The sequence below is a fragment of the Triturus cristatus genome, chromosome 11 (genome assembly GCF_964204655.1).
Source record: "Triturus cristatus chromosome 11, aTriCri1.1, whole genome shotgun sequence".
In the NCBI taxonomy this organism is placed as follows: Eukaryota; Metazoa; Chordata; class Amphibia; order Caudata; family Salamandridae; genus Triturus; species Triturus cristatus.
The window spans coordinates 562,816,494-562,841,302 of NC_140594.1; the positions used below are offsets into that span (position 1 = coordinate 562,816,494).

Genomic DNA, 24,809 nt, shown 5'->3' on the forward strand with positions numbered 1-24,809 from the left:
ACTCCCAAGCAGGATGCCTTTTGTACATGTAGACAAGCTTGAGACAGGGCCAGAGAGGGAAAACCCGTCCCCAAACCGGTTTTCCCATGGGTGTGTAGCTCTTAGGTAGCCACACCTCTGGGGTGGGCTACCAAGCTTCTCACAGTCGAGGGAAGATTCAGACATCTTGAGAGCGGCAAGAATATTGCACTCTGGGATCGCCAAATGCCACACATCACTGGAACTTTGTCACGAAGAGGAGCGGACCTACTTGCCCTTTAGCTAGTGACTACGTTGACCCCTCAGAGCACTTTCCTGGGATATAATGGGCATCTCTGGCACCATGAACCTCAGCACGCCATGGATTTGGAGAGAGGACCGAGAGGGGAGTGTCCTGCTGCCTTAGAAGCTGAAAGAAGAGAGGCTGCAACGTCTGAAGGATTGCACCCACTGCACTTTGGGCTAGTGAGTTTTGACTATGTCTGTGGCTCCTGGCTTGGAAAAAAGTTTATCCCCAGCCCCAGATCGAAGCAGTGACTCCAAGGGTCAGTCAGCTGGCCCCCTGGAACAGCACTAGGGACATCAAAGCTGAGGAAGCCCAAACCTGCAAAGCAGTAGCCACTCCTGAGGGATCGCTGCTGGCCGCCATGGGGCACACAAAGAGACATATTCATTATAGTCAAAAGTTTCACCTGTGTTGCCATACCCACGTTTGCTGTCAGAAAGAAGATCATTCATCCAAGTGGGACACTAGCCCCCACCAAGGATATTCGCTGTGACTGCTGTGTCACGAGATCGGATGCCCCGCTGCAGCTGGTCTTCCACTGTCGCAAAGAGGACACTGTGGGACCCAAGTGCCTTGGTCAAAGTCGCCTCAACCCACCAATGGACATAGAGATCAACCACAGTTCATCCCCAATGACTGCACAGCTCCAGGAGCATCATTGAGCATCTTTTCTGCCTGTATCTCCAGCATCAGGACCACTCCATTGTCGTCTATGGCAGTCATTTCCAAAAGGCTGGAAACACTGCTGCTGCGCTTTTATTACAGGGGACCGATATTGCAGCACTGAACTGGCACCTACCCTTCCGGCCCACCGGGAAAACGCCTGGTGCCCATTACAGCCAGTCTGGCCCTGGGCAGTGGGTACTGTATTGTGCATTGCTGTGTATGCCCTTTGCTTTGCTCTTGCCTTATCCTTCCTCCTGAGCATCACTCTGTGCAGTGCCTCGGTGGAAGCTCACATCCCTGTGTGCTCTTGCTTAGCTGCACCCCACATACCTACATTGATTTCCTCCCTTGGGGAGCTCTGCTATGGACATTTCAAACCTCTGTGGTAGAGAATAATTCCAGGATCAGGATAGCAGAAAGCCCAAGTATTAATACCTGTTCTTAAGGAGCATGGAGCGGATTTTAAAGATTTCTTACCTGTTGTACATAACATACCAATCTCAAATAGACAGCTCAAGAGACAACAGAATGGCGCCTCTCATTGGTGGTCGACCAGATTTCCCCAAAAAACAGGGACATGACATAAACAACAAGCATTGGCATAGCCAATAGGTCTCGCCTTTGGGACCTTATAAGTGTTTAGCCATGCAACAGTTTATGTTGTTGCACCAAGGATATTGTGCTGCATAACTAAATACATATAAGGTCCCAAAGGCGAAAACTATTGGCTATGCCAATGCTTGTTAGGATTTTAGCCTGCTTAGCTGGGTACTGCTCTGTCTTACAATAGGCAAGGAATTTAAAGCAGTACATATATTAATCGGTTCCCTCCTTCATACTACCAGTCAATGACATTTCCCAGTGGTAGGTCATGGAGTCCTATGCAAATGCAGACATAAGCCAGACTGATCCCGGAGTGTGTTCAAAAGATGAGAGGCAGATGTTAGTCCGACCTGAGAGCAATGTTGGCTTGGTGTATCCTTTGGAAATGAACTCATTAAAAGTTTGAGGGTCTAGGATAATGATTCTGATGGTAGATGGGTTGTGATTTCCTTACTGATTAACAAGATTCCTCTCACTATTTTTAATGTTTATGCTCCCACTACGCAAGATAAATTGTTTTGGCCCCAAATTCTTTCACTTTTAATGCAATGTACAGATGAGTATTTGATTTTTGGTGGGGATTGTAATATGGTTGTAGATCCCTTTATTGACAGGCACTCCAGCTCCAGATTTGTCCCTTCTTTTACACATTCTCAATTCACTTCCACTATTTCTCAAAGAGCTCTTGTGGACTCTTGGAGACTCTGTCATCCCACACTACAAGAATATACTTATTATTCACCTGCTCCTTCTTCGCAATCCCGAATAGACTACCTCTTTATTTCCAAGGCTCTACTTCAGCGCATTTCTCATTCAGACATAGGTTCTCTACTAATTTCTGATCATGCCCCGGTTTCCTTAAGTTTAGATCTACTTCCTCCCATTAAAGGGACTAGACGCTGGAGATTTAATAACTCTCTTTTATTAGATCCTAAGTTCACGCCAGCCTTTCTCGAGTTTGCCTCCTTATTTTTCGAAGAAAATGAATCCCCTCAGTTATCTTCTCGACTTGTATGGGATTCCTTTAAAGCTGCCTCTAGGGATTTTATCATATCCTTTGTTGCCCAAAAGCGACGTGCAGCTTCTCTCTCGTCTCAGGCACATAATTTACAAATTAAAAAGCTGGAACACCTTTATTACTTGTCAAAAAGCCAGTCTACCTTAAAGGAACTCATTAGCGCCAAACTTTCTTTTAATAAAGTTTCTACTGATTCTGCAAATCTATATTTACTTAAATCTAGCGCTAAATACTATAGTGCACAAAACAAATCTGGTAATCTCCTTGCTAAATATCTCAAAGTTAAAAAAGAACGTACTAAAATTGATTCTATCACATCTTCATCTAATATCGTGCTCCATAAAGACGAAGACATTCTTTTGGAATTCTCCAATTTTTACAAATCGCTATACACTCCAGAATCTCCGCCCCTCTTATCTCACATCGCTCAATATTTAGCCTCCATCCCTTCTCCTCCTTCTTCTTTAGATGTAGATTTCTCCTCTCTAGAGTCTGATATACACACTAAAGATATTCTCAACGCTATTCAGTCACTTAAAAAGGGGAAAGCTCCGGGTCCGGATGGCTTTACGATAGAGTTTTACACTCACTTTTCCAATTTACTTATTCCCAAACTACTTAGATTATTCCTGTGTTTTATTTCTTCCCGGAGTTCTGAAGGTTCATTTCAAGAGGCTTTGATTTGTCTTCTTCCTAAAGAAGGTAAAGATCATTCATTATGTAAAAATTACAGACCTATTTCTTTAATCAATTTGGACTATAAAATTTTTGCGAAGATTCTTGTGCTTCGTCTGGATAATATTCTACCTCACTTAATCGGTAAAGAACAATGTGGTTTCATTAAAGGTCGCCACCTCTCTGACAACACTCGTCTCTTTTTCAATGTACTTAGTAAGTCTCACTCCCATAAATCTTCGTTAGCAACCGTGGCTTTGGATGCTGAGAAAGCTTTTGACAGGGTTAATTGGCAGTTTATCTTTTCGACTCTTACTTGGTTTGGTTTTGGCCCTAAATTTCTTTCCTCTATTTCGCTGCTTTACTCTTTTCCAAGATCATTTATTTTAGCTAATGGACTTGTTTCTTCTTCTTTCCCACTTCTCAGAGGTGTAAGGCAAGGTTGTCCTCTTTCTCCCATTTTATTTGTTTTGACTTTAGAGCCCTTCTTGTCTAAAATCCGGATGAACAAAAATATTACTGGTTTTCCTTATGGCGATAAACATTTAAAAATCTCGGCATATGACGATGATATTCTTTTATTTATATCTACTCCTCAGTCCTCTTTACCGGCTTTTCTTTCAGAAGTCTCTACTTTTTCCTCAGTTTCAGGATACAAGCTCAATTAGACAAATGCGAAATTCTTCCGTTAAATAAATACTGTTTCCATGCTGATTTTGTATCTTCTTCTTTTCACTGGAGTCCTACTAAGATTAAGTACTTAGGTCTATGGTTCACTCCTTCTATTAAGGATACTGTATCACTCAATCTTAAGAATCTCCAGTCAACGTTAGCCAATTCCACAGCACGATGGCACCCCTTGTTTTTATCTTGGTGGGGTAGACTAGACTCTGTAAAAATGATGTTGGTGCCTATAATTTTATTTTTCTTATCTAATCTTCCTGTTAACATTCCTAAATCCAGGTACAAAAAAATATATACTATTTTATCACAGTTTCTGTGGCAGAACAAAAAATCTAGGATGTCCTTTTCTAAACTTAAACAACCTAAACACTTAGGTGGAGTTAACTTCCCCGATTTTGCATCTTATCATACTTCCTTCTTTCTTAAGAATTCTTCTTCATTATTATCTCAGAATGCGACTGATTTATCTTTACCTTTGTGGGTAGAAATTGAATCTCACTTCATTTATCCTTTCTCATTTGATGAATTTTTATCCTTATCTAATACCCCCAAAAATGTTCTCTTCCCATTCTTAAGCATACTCGTAAAATTCTTCATCCTCTTATGCTAGATGGTTTAAATGACCGAAACCATTTCTTGCAATCTCCGATTTGATATAACAATCACATTAAGATTAAAAATCGGACTCTTTTTTGGAAAGATTGGTTCAATCTTGGTCTTAAATGGACTCATCAGCTTTTTCTAGGTGATACCTGCATACCCTTCTCTATATTGCAAATGCGTTATTCCCTTCCCTCTTCATATCATCCTAAATATATATTACTGACCCTAGCTGCTCAAAGTTCTTATGATAAACTCATGACTTCTTTCACACAGATCACTCCTTCTCCGGTTCAAATTTCGTTCTTAACATTGAACACTTCAGCTTCTCAAATTTATAATAAATTGAGACACATTGGTCAGACTCGGGATAAATCTGCAGTTGAATCTAGTTGGGAATCTGATTTAAACGCTTCCTTTTCCATTTCAATATGGGATAAAATTTGGACTAAATTAAGGAAATCTTCTAGGGCAGCAAATACTACACAAACACTATTTTTCATATATAATAGACTTTTAATCACTCCTGCCAAATTACATCAGATTAATCATCTCTCTCCCTCTACCTGTTGGTCATGTCCAGCCCCTGTTGCAGATCTTAAACATATGTTATTTACATGTCCAGTTATTCATCAATTTTGGACTAGGGTTTGGCAGCAAATTAACAAAATATTTCCCACTCATATCCCTTTTTCTTTTTCTCATGTTTTTTTAGGTAGTGTTGCAGAAGTTTGGTCCTCCTCCACCTCCCTTAATACCCTCATTATTGATCTACTTATAGCTGTTGCTTTTCAGCAAATCAGTAAATCATGGAAAAATGCCTCAAACGTTTCTTTTCGGGCCTGGTGGTATGGTGTTTGTTATAACCATCGATTAGATAGAGCTTATGTTCACCCGATTACACTAGCCATTAAACGTGACTTATTATGGTTACCCGTCACCGACTTTCTAAATATGTCTGCTCAATCCCTGCCATCACATATTCCAGCCATAGAAGAAGTCTCCAAACCTCCTTAGATTATAGTAAATTAAATATTGTTATATTTTGTGCTTATTCTCCATATATAATTAAGTTTGTAGTAGTGAGATCAATATGATATACATGTTATATTTTTGAACAATATTTTCAGTTGTATTATTATAGGGTATCTATATCTTTTTACTTTCCCTCCCCCCCCCCTTTTTTCCTTCTCTCCTTCTTATTTCTTCTTTCTTTATTGTATACAGCATATTTTCTATTTTTTATTATTACTATATACTGGATTGTATTACTGTTGTATCTTCTACTTATATCCAATAAACTTTCTTTAAACTTAAAAAAAAAAAGTTTGAGGGTCTGGAAAAAGATTTTATGATTCTGTGAATGGACTATGAGACGGGCCTTTAGAAATTAATCAGTTATCAGAATAATGCCTTTATGATAGCAGCATGCAAATAGAGCCGGTCTGAAAAACTAAGATTACCAAGTATTGCAACTGTAAAACGGAATTATTCATTAGTAATACAGTTCAGAATTGTGGTCCCTGTCCTGTGCAAGGAGTGAAGTCTATGTAATGTAAAGCTTTTTATACTGCAGCTCTTAAAAGTCTGGAGGAAATGATATAGCTACAAGTGACAGGGCTGGACTGGCCGTAGCGGGCACCAGGCAATCCCCCGGTGGGCCGCACGGGTGGGGGCCGGTTTTGGGCCCCCGGGGGGCGTTTTTTTTACAGGCCTGTAAAATCGGCCCTGTAAAGAGCTCGGCGACACCCCCAACCCCCAGGGGGGGGGATGGGGGGTGCCGGCCTAGCACTTTGCCAGGGCCGGTTTTGTTTCTCAGGCCAGCCCTGACAAGTTAAGTCTTATATCAACTGATACCAGAGTAATCAAGACAACAAAAGCATAGAGGGAGGATAAGGAGCAGTATGCGGTCTGAGCAGATAAAAAACAAAAGTACCTGAAGAAAACCACTTGAAAGTCCAGTAACTCTGCAAGAGGTCACATCCTAACACCTGTGAATTTGCCTCATCTCATGTAAGTTTTTGTTCACGTTTTCAAAGAAGAAACCAAAAGACAAGACTTCTGAGAACACCAGGCTAGGAATTCAGACATCAACGCTCCAGAAATTAGGTCTGCTCCTAAAATACTTCAATTCAGAAAGAAGCTGAAATGTTAAGTCTTCAATAGCACGTCGTCATTCGCCACTGACAAAGAATTGCACAGACCAGTAGTGGAATTTCACCCCCACCAGCTATTGTACCAACCTATAATTATACTCTAACCTACCACTATATATGCATGCCACACACTTCATATGTAACAAGTGTCAACACACACGTAGGTAGAGGTTTATAAAAAAATAAATAAACATGAAATCAAATGCCAACAAAATGTGCCTATTATATAATTCCTGAACTCAATTTAGTAAAACTAGCTCACACCATTCACACACGTCACATGAAAAGAAAAGACAGATGTTCAGGCATGCTGAGCACGTTTTGGAGGAAAATGTCTTTGCAAACTTCGAAACTTGCTCCTTACGTTGCGGCTTTTGTTTTTCACATACACGTCATCATCTCTAATAGAAACCTGCAATATCGCGTGGTATGACAATCGCAACTCTAATGGTTTCCATTGTTTATTACAGGTAAAGTTGATGAAAATGTCTTTTGGGGTATTAGCGTGCTCCTTTGAAGGCAACATGGTTGGTGCAATTGATCCACCTCGAGATTACCCCGAGTGCCAAATTTCCAGAAACCCCTCTGCCTCGAGCTTACTCTGTGCACACGACTTCCCTGGGTGGGAAACAGTGGGAATAGCAGGGCACTTCAAAATTTGGGATAAAGGGTTATAAAGAAGTGTCGATGGCTGAAGTTTTACACTTCAGGGATACCTTCTCCGGCGGCTGAGTACCAGAGAGCAGGAAGAACTGACACCAAGGAGTCTGTACACTTCCACGTCCGTTCCGTAAGACTGCATCTGGGCCTCCCATCGTGATGTTATATGACCAGGGCTGCTGGTATTATGAGAAGGTGTCCCTTCCTGCACATAAACAATCGCCCCTGCAGTGCAGGCATTCTTGCGCCATCGTAGGCACCCTTGCAACATGGCACAAGGGTGCCTGCTGTGGCGCAAGGTAGCTTTATTAGCACCAGCGCTAGGAGAAACACAGAGGTGCATCGGTCTTTTGTAAATATGGCTCATCCCTGCATTTTAAAAATTGTTGGAGCATGTTCTCATCAATTTTGGAGTAACACCGTGCACCTACATTTTGTTGTTAATATCCCCCCTTTGTGTGCAAATTGCACATCCCTGGTTTGCAAACAAAATACTGCATCAGGCCCATTGAGATGAAAATAACCATCTTTCAAAAATATCTTGGCCAGAACTTCGATTACCACAATATAGGGAAGGCTAGGTTAGTTTAGGGTTACTATTATTAACTCAACATATTGCACATACCATGAAGATATATTTATTTGAGAGTTTTATATAACGCTAGCTAGACCCGAAGGTATCAAAGCGCTTTACAACAGTAAATGTTCACATCAAAGTAACAAGTCTATACAGAGCATCTGAGTCAGAGCGCTTTACAACAGTAAATGTTCTCAAAATAGACAACAAGTATACAGAATAGCTAGTCTTCCACGAGGGTAGTTCCATTCTGTTCTATGTATCATCAATATATGTGGAGTTAAGTATAGTAAATATATATTTCTGTATAGAAACTTATATCCAAGCTATGGTGCGAGTCACTATATATTTTTGTTGGCCCATATTTCAAGAAAGATATTCTGGTAGAACACTGCTCAGGCTCACCCAACCCTCTCTCAAAAGCAGTGCATGTATGTTATTCAGTGGCAAATCTAGGAACATGAGGATGGACATCCAAATACTGTAACTATCCATCAAACTTGGGACAGCCGCTTACCCTATATTTGTGTCCATTTCATGGAAAATTAAGTGTGATTGGGAAAAATCTGCATCTTTTGGTCAATTTCAAGGAGATTATGAAGTCAGGAGGGGCAAAGTGGGATTTGCTAACCAGCTGGGTGAACTTTCTAATTCAGGGAGACTTGGACTGCCTGAGATGTTTATTGTTGTGTCTTTTGCCTTCACAGACAAGCTTTCACTTGTGGAGGAAACCTAACTGGAGAGACTGGATTTATTGGCAGTGAAGGATTCCCTGGAGTCTACCCTCCCAACAGCAAATGTACTTGGAAAATCACGGTAGGATGCGGCGGCGATTCTTTTTTATTAGCCCTTCTGTTACCATCTGAGCCTGAAGAGGAACATAGTGGGGTCAACAAGATGAGGGGGGGGGGGGGGCAAGACAGTTCCCTCTTAAGCATTTCTGGGGCCCTGGGCAAGATATATTTTGGGTCCCCCTCTTTGGAATAAGTTTGGATTTGTTGTGCATTTTACTTAATTTAATCTGTCTTGATGCCAAGTAATATTAAATTATAAGTTAAACTTTCAGACCAGGAGACACACAAAAACCACAAACTCTCGATCTGTCCAGCGCCTGCCAGGCAAACAGCACTAAAATAAAACTTGAGTAATCATTAATGAAGAAATGTATTTTTGATCTGTATTTTCCATTTTATATTTTTTGTGGGCCCTCAGTTTTTACTCAGCCTGTTCCTCACATTGTAGAAAAGCCATAGTACGTGCAGCGTGACACATGTTTAGTGGACTTTTACACAATATTAAAATAAAACATATGTATATTGCGTTTGAAGGAAGGTGGGGACCCGGACAATTGCCTACTTAGCCCAGGCCTTCAAACGTCTCTGGAACAATAAACAACTCCCCTGATAGAGAATTTTCTATGGGTCAGGCGATTTTATTTCAAGGCTCACCCTGCCAATATATGACATTCTGTAGTTGGCTCTGGCTGTAAACAACTCTTAAACATACCACAGGGAGCAGAGAAAGGCAGCTTGAACTGACAGCATGCTTTCCGGTGACTCAGACCATGGCGATAATGAGTAACTGGAAATAGAAGACTGGAAAGGATGGAATATTTTCACAAGTTTTTACCTTTTGGAAGCTAATGCAGAGGGAGGCTGGAGGTGCTCTGTGACTCAAAGTGCCACCTGGGTGCCATCTTTTCTAATCCCAGAAGGATCCCAGAGTCAGTGTCCTAAGTAGAGGCTTGGGAGTGTATGTCTACGGTAGCTAGCTCTCTCTGAGGGAGTGTTAGGAATAAGGGTCCCAAACCTTTAGGGCCATATTACACTAAGAAGTCTGAGGAGCAACAGGCATGTGCACCTGCTTTCTGCATCCCCGGAAAACGTTGGTATTACAGAAGGGGCCGCAGATGCCTGCATGGGTGCGTGTGTAATACAGGTTGCTCCAGTTCTACAAGTGCATCCCAAAAGGGGCTTTTCCTCGTGTGCAAGGGGCCTGGTCCCAGGCAAATGAGGAAACAGCCTCTGTGCCCACGTAATATTAAGGATATGTGTGCAGAGGAAAAGGAGCTGTCAGTGCGACCCCTGAGAGCGCTCTTTGAAAGGTGGGAAATCAGTTCCCATGGACATACTCCAGATATCCCCTTGCAGCCGGGTGCAGCTACTCACTTCATCCACCTCCAGGGGGTTGTCTGCCCCCCCCTTTCAAAAGCGGGCTGCATTGCCGCCTTCACAGAGAAAGGTGGACGGGTTCCTTCAAACAGCCGGCCCTTCTTTTACCAATCACTGTTCTCAGTGCCAGGATTCGCTCCTGCACTGGGAACAGCACATCGGGTGTGATAGCGTACACTGTCCCACTCGAACCCGGCATACAGACATATGTGTGCACTGCAGGGCAGAGTGGGACAGTGAGCCATTTCCATGGTGTTCTTAAGTGGGCCAGAGGGCCTCTCAGTGCTTAATTTGAGCCAGAGCTTTCCGGTGCTGAGCACCTGCACTTAATTGGTTTCTGGTGCTCGGCACCGGTACCTAATTGTCAACACCACACTTAGGGCAGTCTGCCACGAGGTGGCGCTGCTTATGTAATTTAAAGATGAGCAGTATAACAGTTGTTTAGGAAAACAATATCCATTAAAAAAAATACTAATACCTGTCTCCCCAGCCATTCCTTTAGCTTTAGGGACCTGGAATAATCTGAACTGTTGCATTTACATGCGGGAGAGATGGTTAGTAGCTGTTTTGGCAGCGTTGACTGGGGCGATAGGTGGTGCAAGCTGCAGTGGCCTCCAGGTAAGGGCCCTGGTACTTAATATTTTACAAATTAGGCACTGGGGCCTCTTCCCCTTCTCCGGTGGATAAAGAATGCCATTTAAGAGAGAGGACATATCAATGAAGTAAAGCGCTGGGCAGTGGGTAAGCAAGAGACAAAGCCCGGCCGTGGTACCTGATGCAGGAAGTAAGCAGACAACCACTTGTCTCAATGTACATTATACAGTAGGCTTTTATTGTGTTGTTTACTACTCAGCCACACTTGATCTGATAAAAAAGATCACAGATGCACACTGACTTTGACTGGTAATAATACTGAGCTGGCTCTAAAGAGGCTGATCACTGCTGTGAGTCACAGACGTCCACCCAGGGAGTGTGTTCTGGAAAATATCAAAAGTTGAGGCCCTTTGGTGCGCTTCATGTTGTGCAATAACGCATTCCCTTTCTATGTTTCTTTACCATTCCTTGTTTATGTGACATACACACCTGTCCACAGTTGTGCTTCCTTAGAGGACGTTAGTTAACGTGTCAGATTAGGCAAGCTAGACTTGTGAGAAGAACCTATTTGCATGGGGTCCGTCAGAAAAAGCTAAACCTTCCATAGTTGTATGTATTTTCTTGCATCGCATTTTACATTCAGTTTCTGTCCTTGTATTTATCTCTGCTGAAACAAATCCTGTTCATGAAGGAGTTGGTTTTACTATTCAATGTAATTTCCGATTTATGTTTTGCTTTTGCATGGGATAGATCAAGTGGTTTGAATTGTTGTACATTTAGCATCTGTGGCTGTTTCAAAATATCTCCTCCGATTTATTCCCGAATGCTGGCATTTTACCTCTTATGATAGACAGACTGTGGTGACATGCAGAACACATGTGGAACCTGTATTATGAAATTAAATGGCCCGATCTGCAACTTGTAATTGCCTGCCAAATATATATTTCATAACGGTTTATTTATGCATGCGTGGATGCGGGCATGTTGTGTTGTCTTTGTTTATCAGTGTGGTTGTGTATTGGACTGTGTTTGCAAGGAAGCCTGTGTGCATGCATGTGTGAATGTGTCCCTTGATGTTGTGAAACCTCTGTGCGTGCACTGTAAACAAGCCAAGTCTATTCGCTTTGCCAATGCTTGTTTTGCTTGTTATAACCCAATGCTCCTCCCATGTCACATTGTTTAGATACTTTGACGTCAGCATATGCAATGCCACTAAGATCCTTCTCCAGTTTGGTGAACTTTAATATACCCAACCCCCACATTATGTACTTGGATCTCTGTACACTAGGTGGATTGAAGATACTTTTTCACATCTTTAACCACGTTTCCAGCTTTTCTAAAATTGTGCCACATTTTTTTTCTACTCCACCTTCAGTGTTAGCCCATGACCGATGTGTGTGTCTTCTGCTACTATTCATAATCCACAAAGGAGTTATTCAGCAATATCAATTCTGAATAGCTTAGAGAAAACCTGTTCAAGAACTGATCCCTTCCTATCTGGGTCCTTGCCCCATTGTAGCATAGCATTCATTCTGGAGGTACCTCTAGACTATCTCAGGGTGGTGGTGGTGTCAAGATACGGACATTGTTTAAGTTATCCGGAGCACTGTGCATTATTTGGCGGGCACAAGGTTGTGGCCCTATTGGCTGTGCTCTTACTTGTCTGTCAGGGGGTCCAATGGATGACTAGTAGGTTCAAATCCATAGCAGGTTATCTAGCTAAGCACTGACTATGTACAGAGTTTCCATTCAGGTTCCATGTGTATCATTTTATGTTAAGTAGATAACCCTAAAATCTGGCATGGGTTCATCAATCCTGAACCAATGTCGGACTCCCATGCTTTGTTTCCTCTTACTTTAGAGGCCACAACCATCACCTTTGGTTTACCCGGAAGTCCACAGTGTCAGGCATTTTCTTTTATTTCTATGTTAATCCTCTGACCACACTTGTCTGTCTCTCTGCTTTGTGCCCCACTAACCTCAAACAGATCCTGCTCAGACTGGGTAGGCTATTCGTGTCCGGTCTCAGAAATGCCAACTGTGCATGTTGGACATAAGGGCCTACATAAACGCACTTTTTTCAGGTATAAGGGACCAGGATCGAACTGGAGAACCAAAATCAGTACTGGCAAAAATGATGAACCCAGACACGCTCCATTACTCTCCTTTCTGTCTTTTTCAATCCATCCATTCTCTCTCTCTCCTCTCTCTGATCTCTCACTCTTATGTATCTCTCTCTCTCCATCTGCCTCTCTTTCTCTCTCTCTTTCTAAGCCAGTGTCTTCTGCAATTAATTTCGGGGAGTCGGGGAAAGTGGCAGAGGCCTTTTAAAACCGGATCCAGTAGCTTTAGCCCATCTGGAAATTGCCAGAAGAATTAAATGCAAGTCCATAGGACTAAATGAGTAGTTAGTGCCTAAAATGACCTTTGACAAGATGGAGGTCATGATGGTGGGTGGCAGAGATGACCTTTGTTCCTCCTTTCGTGGAATACGTGGCCTTCGTAGTACTCTGATGGAACTTGATTCGGTTTTTTCCAAGTAGCATATGTCCAGAAGGAAAAACGAAAGTTCTACTGGTGTGCAAGACCCATCATGTCATGCCATGCAAACATGTTTGGGGTTCCCTAATTTTGTCTTCTACAGTGGGGCGATTCTTCCGTGTACTACCCCTAGTGAACTGATCTACTGCAAGAGCTATGGGGCATATTTATAATAACTGACGCATCCCTGCATATCAGCAGGGATGCGCCAGTTATTTTGCGCCCCAGCTCCGCCATCATGGATGCGCCGCATTTATAATGCGGCGCACCATGGGGCAAAAACGGCACAGATGCGTCACGCATCTGTGCCGTAAAAGTGGCGCATTGCTGGAGTTGCGTCGCAAGCGCGACGCTGCTCCAGCAATGCTCTGGGGGGCCCTATCTGCACAATGCTGCGTCAATCCTTACGCCTGCTTCAAGCAGGCGCAGGGTTTTGACGCAGCATGGGCTCAAAAGTGACTGAGTGAAATCTTGTAGATTTCACTCAGCCACTTTTAGGAGGCGTTCCTGCGCCGGAACACCCCCACCTGCCCTGGAACGCCTACATGTGGCGCAGGGCTTTACAACGTGACGCATCTCCCAGATGCGTCACGTTGTAAATACCCCGCACCATGGCGCAGGATTTGCGCCGCTGCTGGGTCACAAAAGTGACGCAACGGCGGCGTAAATGAGGCGCAAGTCAAACATAAATCTGCCCCTATGTTTTTAACCTCATCACTGCGCAATTAAGGTGAAGTTAAGGGCCAATCTATTCCCTTGGAGAGTTTGAGATAGGACACTGTATGTTGTTGCTAAGAGGAAAACTGCGGGCCGAGAAGGCGCAGCCGGACCACTGAGGGGCCTGCATTGAATGTCTACCAAGGGAGTAAACCGGTAAACGGGAAGGCAAAAGCTTAGGAAAAGAGACCGACGCTGAAATTAGCTGGCGTTGTTCAAAAGGCCCAATCACAAGAAGAGCCTTTTGCGGAAACAGGAGATAAAGGGTGGGAGGCGGCATGCAGTTCACTGTGCAGCTACCCACGAGAACTTTTAATCCTCCGGGTAAATGTATGCTAAATGCCTAGCATGTTGATAGCGCCATTGAAAAGCTCTCTGAATCTTGCACCTTGCTTGTTATTGTTGTTAATTGGGATTTCTAGAGCGCATTATCACCGACAGGTCTCTAAGCGCTGTGAGAGAGCGCCCAACCTGGGCACATCTGAAGAAGTGTGCCTTGAAAACTTGGCTTAGGTGGTGCCCCAGGCTTCAACAAAAAGGAGTGTTTTTAGTTTCCTCCTAAATGGGAGGATGACAGGTTCTTTATGAAGGCTGGCGGGTAGCTTGTTCCAGAGTTGGGGGATCATTGTGGAACAAGCTCTGCCGCTTTAGAAATGGTGTTAAAACGGGGGCAAGCCAGCAGGCCAGCATCCGAGGAGCGGATGGACCGTCTTCGCACATAGCTTACCAGTTGGTCCCTGATGTAAACTGGGGCCTGGCCGTGGATAGCTTTATGGGCTATGCATAGCCCTTTGAATATGGTTTTTTGCCTAACTGGGTGCCAGTGCAACTGTTGCAGTAGGGGGGTGGTGTGCGCCCGCTTTGGGAGTCTAAAAATCAATCTGGCAGCATCATTCATGACTACCTGGAGTTTCGTTAGCTGCTTATCCGGGAGGCCAATGTATAGGGAATTACCATAGTCCAGACGTGACACGATCATTGCTGACACTACCACCCAGAGTGCTGTAAATGAATGAAAATTATATTTGTATAGCGCATAGCTACCCTGAGGCCTCCTAGCGCTTGGAAGGAAAGGAGAGGGCGAGTCTTCGTAGCTCTCTCAACAGGCCCACACATGTTCCCGCCACGGAAGATACCTGGTGAGCCATGGAGAGCCTGCCATCAATTTTTATGCCAAGGCTCTTTACCACTTGGGCTGGTTTGGGGATGGTTTCAAGCTCTTGTGGCCAAAAGAGGTCACACCAAGGATTGGTGTCAGTGGTGATTGCCAGGACCTCAGTTTTATCGTGGTTAATTTTAAAGGAATTGGCAGTCATCCAGTTGACCGTGTACTTCAGGTTATTCTGTACCCGCCCGTGGGCCATGGGGGAGTTGTCAATCTGGATGATAATTTGGGTGTCATCTGCGTAATTAAAAACTTGGCACTCCATGCGGCTCAGTGCAGCCACCAGAGGCTGAAGCTAGGCATTGATAAGGAGGGGCGACAATGCCGAACCCTGGGGGACCCCACACGAGAGTTTGCCAGTGTTGGACATCTGATCAGCCAGTTGGACCTGTTGGGATCGGTCAGACAGGAAGGACGAAAGCCACTGGAAAGCCATCCCCTGGATGCCCAACTCCGAGTTTCGTGACAGGAGTTGGCTTTAATTGACCGTGTTGAATGCCGCGGACAGGTCCAATAGGACCAGGGCGCAAGGCTTCCTGTTGTCGGCCATGGTCTTAAGTTCATCTGTCACTGCCAGCATTACCAATTCTGTACTGTGATGGGCCCTAAAACCTGCCTGTTTTATTTGGAGTATCTGATTTACCTCTATGTGATGTGATAGGGTTTTCAGCACATGCTGCTCCAGCACCTTTGCCAGAAAAGGGAGCTGGGAGATCAGCCTAAAATTCTTAAGGTTCTTTGAATCAGCCCCAGGTTTTTTCAGCAGGGGAATGACTCTCGCCTGTCTCTGAATGGATTCAATTTACCACTTACTCTTGTGCCTTTTGCTCTACTGTTCCTAGCCCAATTCCCTAACCTGACCCTAACCTGGCTGCTATCCAATGACTGCTCAATTTCAGTGGAAGTTTTCTATGTGAAACCAAACCATGATCTTTAAAGAAACTGTAGTGAATCACATCGACCACCATCCAATAAATTAATTACCTTGGGCGTCCAATCAAGGACCTGAAACAGAGTTGGGTGGCACGGCTTTCCCTTTGTGAAACCATGCTGGCAGGAATGATTTAACCCACTCCTTTCAAGCCACTAAACAGGTGCTGTTGGGTAGATTGAGTCAACAAATTATTTCTTCACTGTCATTTTGCTAACCGTCTCTCTTGCATTTTTTGTGTGTCATCAGGATTGTGGCTGAGTGAGTTGAACACCTATTGCTGAACTGCAGTCCTGAGGAGGCCAGGTATCAAATCCTTGCGAGGCCGACTCAGTCCTCCATCCTTCCAGGGTGGTAAATTAAGTATCCTTAAATTCAGTAATAGTAACACGTGTTGTTTACAGTGCGTAGATGCGACAGAAGTGTGTTATGAAGGAGTGTGCAAGAAACAACTTATTATCTACCAAAATGTGTCCGCGTGCATACACAGCAGGCCTTTCAATAACAAACATTAATTTTAAGCAAACCACTAAAATCTTATAAGTAGGGTGACAAATATAGGATAATTCTATTGTTTTAGGTCTAACAATTTAGTTTTCTTCAGTCACAGGAACCTGTAGTTCATAGCGATGGAAGAGTATTGAGTCAATCCACTTTAATCGATTAATTAAAATCATAAAAGTACAAGACAACAATTACATTAATAGACAAACACAAATACAACAATTATCAGTAATATACTCATCATAAAAAAATCCATAAAAATTATTTCATCAGCATCAGGGCTAAAATGCATACAAATAACATGATTACTAATGAACTACCGACTCATCCAAATACAACACATTTTTAGAGCTACTAATCTAAATCATTGATCAATATGATCAAAAAAAGAGTTAAAACCTATATAAAAATACAAAAGGCACCAAAATTCATTATGTAATCCATCTAATATGGGTCTCCCAGATTTCAACTAGCTATAAGTTCTCCCTTATTGGCAAATAATTTTCAAAATGCAAGATTGCACCTGCTTTTCAAAATATTCCTTCAGAGAACAATGTCCCAAAACAAATATTGTGCTGCTAGCTATCATCAGAGCAATCGTTGTTGTCTGTTTTTCCGTTCACATCATCAGCAAGAATGCAAGCCTGCCTAAGCCTGAGTCATGGCAGTGTCTAGGGCAGTGGTGGGAACACCCAGGGCAAGTGGAGCTGGCTTGCTTCTCAGAGGTTACTCACCAACCACAGTGGCCCAGTGTCTGTGAGCACGGCTACTTTTAAGAGACAGAATCTCCTCCAGGAACGCCAGTGGGAGAAGAGGGCGCTCCTTTTACCGGAACAAATACCTAATGCATATGTAATTTCGTCTCGGAAACCACAGTCCCGGCACTGCCTCCAGACGCCATTATGAAGTGCTCTTCTATAAGAGAGGTTGGAAAATTCCAAGGATGCTCTTGCTTTCAGCTCAGCAATGTATATTTTTAAATCACGACTTTAGTGCTATCTGGCAGAAAAGGTGGTAGTCTGCAGGAGTACGTTTGAGGCTATAAATGTAACTTTTCCTCCAGCTAGATCTTTTCTTTCGTTGTCGTGCATGCATTCTTACAGTATTTTTTACCTAAAGTTTTACTAAAGCAGATGCTGCCTGTTTTCAGAAGTCAGAAGCTTGGACGTGCTTAAATATTCCCCATCAGTGGGCCAAATTATATAGTGAGTGCACAAATCGTTTATTCTGAAAAAAATGAGTCAATAAAATAAACTCCAGAAATTAAGAATAACAAAGAAAGCGTTGCCAAATTTAAGAGTTAATCAATGAGAAATCGTAGAGGGGTATGCAATCGTGTGGCCAGGGCAGGTAATGATCTTGTTATCACTCGCTAGGAAAGGGACAAATTTGGCCTATTTCCCACCAAAAATAATGTTATTGCAACTGCTATCCCTGTCAGGTTGTCTCTCCCATCTTGCTAGAGTGGCGTGAGAAAGTGTGTCCAAGGGGGTTGTGGAGACAGCTGCCTCCGAATGCACAGACTTTATTTACACTAGTTCCGAACGTTTTCCTCTCTGAAATGGATGTTTGTCAGAATAGCAGGCACAATCTATTAAGCAGCGGTTCTAAAGCTTTCCACTTTTTTGGACGCCCACTGAAACATTACTTGAATCTTTATTGGACGCCGGAAAACCATAGCCTAGCAATTTCTATGATTTGAACCTCAAAGCAACTTAAAAATGCAAAAATCAAGTATACTTCAAACAAATGCTCAAATATTGAAATATTTTATTTAATTCACAATTAAATATAGAAAATGTTTCAAATGTTCAATTTTGCTTTCATTACCAACCGCCTGAGTAGGACTTGCGTATCTCCGGGGACCAGAGGTTCAGAACAACTGTGTTAGGCTTCAAAAAAGTTGTAGCTAGAATATCGACTACGAAAATAGGTAAATATCTCTCAGTATGTTTGTGTGTGTATGTAAATATATATAAATATATATAAATATAGCTATATATATTCACAGAAAAAACAAAGGTTAAAGTAACGTTATAGTTCGGTGGATTTCTCAATAACTATGTCAACGTTTTGAACTAAAAAAAACAGAGAAATTCAGCAGTTATAGTTAGTACCACTAACTACAGTTATAGTTAGTACCCCTAACTATAACTTGCGCCCCCACCATGCACTGCTTATGACCTCACATATGACATCACTCTTGACATGTTCTATTACATAATTTATGACATCACTGATGAGATCTCACATTACATCATTGGTGACTCACTGATGACATCATCCAATGACATGTGTCCCAGTCAGGCCTAGATGGAAACACTACAATTTTTTACCTGTACACAGGTTTCTTCCTAATGACTTTTGCCACACATTTGCAACCGTGAGAAAACTGATTAGTTTCTAGGAAACTATACTTGCTTACAAACCAACTGCGCAAGAATACTGTCATGATACCTTGATGCATCATTTACACAGTTAATACATACATTGAGTAAATGTGATTATTTATTTCGTACATATGGCAACAGAGCTATCTATCAGACTTTAACAATGGCGACCTGACCAAGATCTCAGCCCAAAGCAAGGATGCTTTTTGTTATAGAGCACAACATCCTCGACTCCTCCAAATCCGGCTTCAGAAAAAAACACTGTACGGAAACCGCCCTCCTCGCCGCAACAGACGACATCCGTACCTTACTGGACAAAAGAGAAACAGCAGCCCTCATCTTCCTCAACCTCTCAGCAGCGTTCGACATAGTCTCTCACCGCACCGTAATACGCAGACTCCACGACGCAGGGATCCAAGACAAAGCCCTCGACTGGATCCGCTCCTTCCTCTCTGGCAGAACGCAGCGGGTCAGACTCCCCCCTTTCCTCTCGGACCCTACACCTACCACCTGTGGAGTCCCCCAGGGGTCCTCCCTCAGCCCTACACTCTTCAACGTCTACATGGCGCCGCTCGCCCCCATCGTCAGAATCCACGGACTCAATATTGTGTTATACGCAGACGACATCCAACTCATTCTCTCCCTATCCAACGAACCCTACACCGCCAGACACAACTTTCGAGAAGGCATGGAAGCCGTCGCCAAATGGATGAAAAACAGCTGCCTACAACTAAACACCAATAAAATGGAAGTACTCATCATGGGCCCAAACCCAGATGCCTGGAACGACACCTGGTGGCCCCTTGCCCTAGGAAGCCCGCCCATCCCCACGGACCACGCACTCAACCTGGGAATCATCCTGGACTCAGAGCTCAAAATGGACCGCCAGATCAACTCCGTCTTGTCCTCCTGGTTCCACACCCTCCGCCTCCTATGTAAGACCTTCAAATGGATCCCTCTCGAACACAGAAAGACCGTCCCTCACGCCCTGGTCACCAGCAGGCTCGACAACAGCAATGCACTCTATGCCGGAATAAACAAAAACCTCACCCGCAAGCTACAGAACATCCAAAACGCCGCCTCAAGACTGGTCCTCAACCTGCCAAGACACTGCCACATCTCCCAGCACCTGCGCACACTCCACTAGCTCCCCATCGAAGCTAGAGTCACCTTCAAGATGCTAACCCACGCTCCCAAGGCCCTCCACGACACCGGACCAGCATACCTGAATAGCCGACTCAAATTGCACGCACCCCAAAGGACCCTACAATCAGCCCAGCTCTCCTACGCCATGGTCCCCTGCACCAGAAAGACCAGATCGGGAGGCCTCTCCTTCTCCTTCCGCGCGCCCAGAGCCTGGAACGACCTTCCGCTCCACCTCAGACAGATAACATCGCTCCCCATCTTCTAAAGAAACCTCAAAACCTGGCTCTTCGACAGACCCCCTCCTTGATGGACTGGAACCTGCGAACCCCCCCACACCCCTCAGCACCTTGAAACCCTTACGGGTGAGTAGTCGCACTTAACAAACACCTGATTTGATTTGATTTGATAAATAAACATCAGTTTCCAGGTGTTGGCAGAGGAGCGCTTTGCTGTCATTGGCAAGGTCTCTACATGCTGATGCTTTTGCCCAGCAGCCTGTTGATACCTCTGCGAGGGGTGTCCAGCTCATGACCACAACTGGGACCTACATTCTTTCCCTTCAGGCAACAGGGGTTGGATCATCCAGTACGGGGATTCTTGGCAGAACACACACACACACACTAGACACTTAGGTTAGGGGGTGCGTTTTAGTCCTATAGATTTTCTGTATTGTCTTATATGGTTGCATATATACATTGTTTTAGCATTATTCTGTTCACTGTTCTAATACTGTCCTAATACTGTCCTAATACTGCTAATAACTTTAATTTGTTTCTATCTATTGATCATTGCAGCACATAAGAATCACATTGGTTCAATGAATATTGAAAATGTCCCACTGTGTATTCCTTGTATATGTCTCTAAGAGAAAGAGTAAACTAGAATCCTAACAAGGGTTCAAGTTAAATCTCAACTATAATGTGTGATATAGACATAGAGAATGCCAAAAGAATAAGGCACAGAAATAAGTAAAATTAGAAAGAATTATGTGATGTTCAGTGGTTGTCAAAACCATTTGCTACCCTCCTGCAGTTAGAGGAGTTATGGTGGCACTGTGAACTAGATGGCCTAAAGGACAACGTACCCTGAGGGGGTGCATGGAATCAGTCTGGCGCCATCTCAGCGGTTATGCTGTCCACAATCGTGCAGTTGCTTCCGTAGATTGGAAACTACACGACACCAATGAGTGTGCTAGTTTGTTTTACAGTTTACAGTAGTGGTGAGTAACAACCACATTAATTCTGTGTATTTTTGCACAGCTTAGTTGGAGCTAATGGTAAAAGTGTTTACAAAACACGTGTGCTCCTAATGCACCATAGCTGTGTAGAGGAATTGCACACGTTATAAATGTTTGCATTCAAGAGTAACTCTGTGTGCAAGTAACAATTGACTTGTGTTTATTATGCTCCACACAACTTTTTGGTTCTGCAGAAAAAGTTTTCAACATGAGAAAGATTCTACGCAGTAGATACTAAATTTTGTAAGCAGCTTTGAGTTATTAGAGAGAATCGTATCAGCATGATTATTTGTACTTAACATGAAAGAGTGTGTGCACCAGGAACTAATCTATGTACGTGTGCTTGTTTTGCTTCAGATGAAGGGCTATCTGTAACATTTTCAACACAGCATGAAGGGTGCAGGTAGTATGATCGTTAGCACCTTCAGATCGTTGTTATTCTTTACCAAATAGTGTTTTTTTCAGAACTGTTGCATAGAATGTACACTGTTCCTAGTCAATAATTTTCAATACTCTGTGGTGTATTTCTCATGAGAGTTTCACTGTTTGCAAACAGTCTGGTATAGAGAGAACTATTGCCATAGAGTAAACACTGTTTACAATTCTCAGTTCTCTATTGATATCAACTTCATTTCTTAAACTAGGTCCTGTGGATGTCAGGGGTTTCATACAGATAAAAGCTATCTGTCATAGGGCATTTGTTGTGAAATTGGCATTCAGTAGTTCAGCTTTCTTTTTTTAACACTTTTATACATATTGGACTTTGTAGTCAATGAGGGTTTCCCATATATCTGTGGTTGATTGTGAAAGTAAACTATAGTACTGTAAAGCCATAAAAATGCACAGCAATATGCAGGAAAACAAAGTTCATATGATGTAATGTCATAAGTGATGTCATCAATGATGTTATTTGAGATGTCATCGGTGATGTCATAAATGATGTCATAGAACATGTCATATGTGAGGTCATAAGCAGTGCATGATGGTGGTGCAAGTTATAGTTAGTGCTACTAACTATAACTGCTCAATTTTTGTGTTTTTTTTTAGTTCAAAAGGCTAACGTTGTCATTGGGAAATACACCTAACTTTAACATTACTTTAAACTTTGTTTTTTTCAGTGAATTTCCAAGGTTTTTTTATCTCAAATTTATATTTTTATTAAACCTTACTATAACGTTACTTTAACCTTTGTTTTTTCAGTGAATTTTTTAAGTTTTAAAAAATAGAAATATATTTAAAAATACATAAAATCTAACTACTCCATGATGTTTACGCTGAAAATGTTCAACTTCATAGTTTTTGTGACTCACATAAACAGAATAATACCCAGATTCATTTTCTTATTCTTTGTATGTATCTTTACATAAACTTCATATTTGTATTTCAAAAACACACTGATTAGTTTTTCCTATACTGTCAACTATGTGTTTTACTATGTACATCTATTTTTAAGGAATGTTATTGCTCTCGCAGGAGGCCCACAAGATAGCAGAGTTATACGTTTTGTTCTATTCTGTTGTACAGAGTCCTTTTTCACCTGTCAGTAATTATTGAATGCTAAGGTTTAATAATAAAGTTAGTACAAATTGTATATTGTATTAATTGTTTTGTTTACAAACATATGGCTCTCTCTCGAGACAATTGCAGGAGCTGAACAAACAATCCCCTGTGTGGGCTATGAGGGGGCTGTACATCCTGTCTGGCTCTCGCGATCCGCTTGTGAGATAGTACATTTTAAATTAATTTGATAACACTTTATTTTTGCTGTCCTGAAGAAAGTAAGACATGAGAAGTGTTGTTTAAAGTAGGATAACATTTAACTTATTGTTGTATTTGAGATATAAAGAAAGTTCTCTGTTTTTCATGATCTTGTGGGCCTTTTAGATGCCCGGTAGAGGAAACACATCTCAAGGAAGGATTGGTATTGGTCCATATGAATGTCTTTATTTAGCAAAGAAAGATTCCTTCCTTCTAACATCATTTGCCTATTGGGTTTTTCTGTGATTGCACCTTTTTGACTAACTCTCTGACTTTGGTGATTTTCTGTGATCAGAATGTCCTCATCTGATTCAATTGAGAACCCTACTCCTGTTCCTGCAAGTAGGCCACCCAGGGAGTCCTTGGTCTGGCAATTTTTTCAGATGAGTTCTGGTGATAAGAAAGGGTGTGCCAAATATGTCATTTGTAACATATGCAAAATAGAGTTCACCTGGGGCAGCCAGAACAAGCAATATTCCATGAGTACCACTGGGATGTGGCAAAATATGAGAGCTATGCACCCTGAACACCTTGCTCAGGCTGAGTTAGCCCATGCTGCAGAGCTTGATAACTCCTCAAGGGCATCCACATCTTTTCAACCTGTTGACAGTGTGCCTGTCCAGGTACTCACTGCTCAAGCAGAAAACAACCAGGCATAACTGAACCAAGCCCTTTTTTGCTGCATATGCAAGCATATTACTTATTCTTCTGAGACAAGCAGGGCTACAAATGTCCACCTAGGCAGTAGTTTTTAAAAAACAAATTGTTTTCTACATTTTTCTCCGCTTTGTTTTGAATGAGATGTTGTTTTTCTACTCCCGGTTTCTTGCTTTTTTTCTATTCTTTTCATTAAAAAAAATACAACAAAGTTAAAAATGTTACAAATACAGTTGTTCAAAATGATATTTGAAAAAGCTCTTTTCAGAGTTATATACTTTAATTATGTATGTTGTTTGCATTCTGTTGCCCCCTTTTTTCCCTTCTTGATGACTTTCGTGAGTCCCTAGTGAGAGCCATGAGGCTCCCATACATAGCATGAGTGATTCTCGTGAGCGTCTCACAAGAGTCAGGCACACAGTCCTCCGTATCCACTGCAAGGGGGCAGTGTTTGCTGGTTTGCGTTCACGAGACCTTACTTTTCAGCATTTTCACTGAAAGATCCTGTTATAATAAGTATAATTTATATGCACCAGATTTTCGCTAACCTTTTTCTTTATGATCCTGTCTCGTGAGACTCTCACAAGATCATAACGTTTTTTAAAGTCAAATAATGTACACTCTCCTTCATTAAAGCAATTACAACTTTAACTTCATTCTCCTAGGATTTTAGGAAACAATGACCACTCTAGTCCCATCTTTCCACCGTATCGCAGCAGTATATTGTAGGGAGTGAGGAAGGAGAGACTGTACTCTTCAAAAACACCTCACCACAGGATAACCACTCTACATAGTAGTTTATAATAGGGACTGGCTATTCCACTAACACATCTTCCCATGACAATAAGGATGCACAATACAGTGCACGAAAGGACTGGCCTCAACACTGAAAACTCTCTCTTGGATGAAGAGTATGTGCACTATCATGTAGGAAGAAAGTGGCCTCCACACTGAGACCACTCTCAGATCATAGGTGTAGTAGGGTGTGGGGAGGTACTGGCCTCTCTGCTGAGACCTCTCTTTGGGATGACAGGTGCCTGTAGGGTGTGGGGAGGGACTGGCCCCTATCCTTAGATCTCTCTCTTGGATGATGA

The 24,809-nt window shown here is 42.6% G+C and overlaps 1 protein-coding gene across 1 annotated transcript in view; it reads left to right on the forward strand.

Moving 5' to 3' along the window:
* PCOLCE2 (procollagen C-endopeptidase enhancer 2) overlaps nucleotides 1-24,809 on the forward strand; it is a 321,396-nt gene that overhangs the window by 12,987 nt on the left and 283,600 nt on the right. Inside the window, exon 2 of the mRNA XM_085633604.1 lies at nucleotides 8,612-8,720. Within this exon, the coding sequence (XP_085489730.1) occupies nucleotides 8,612-8,720 (109 nt within the window). The remainder of the gene's footprint in view (nucleotides 1-8,611; nucleotides 8,721-24,809) is intronic.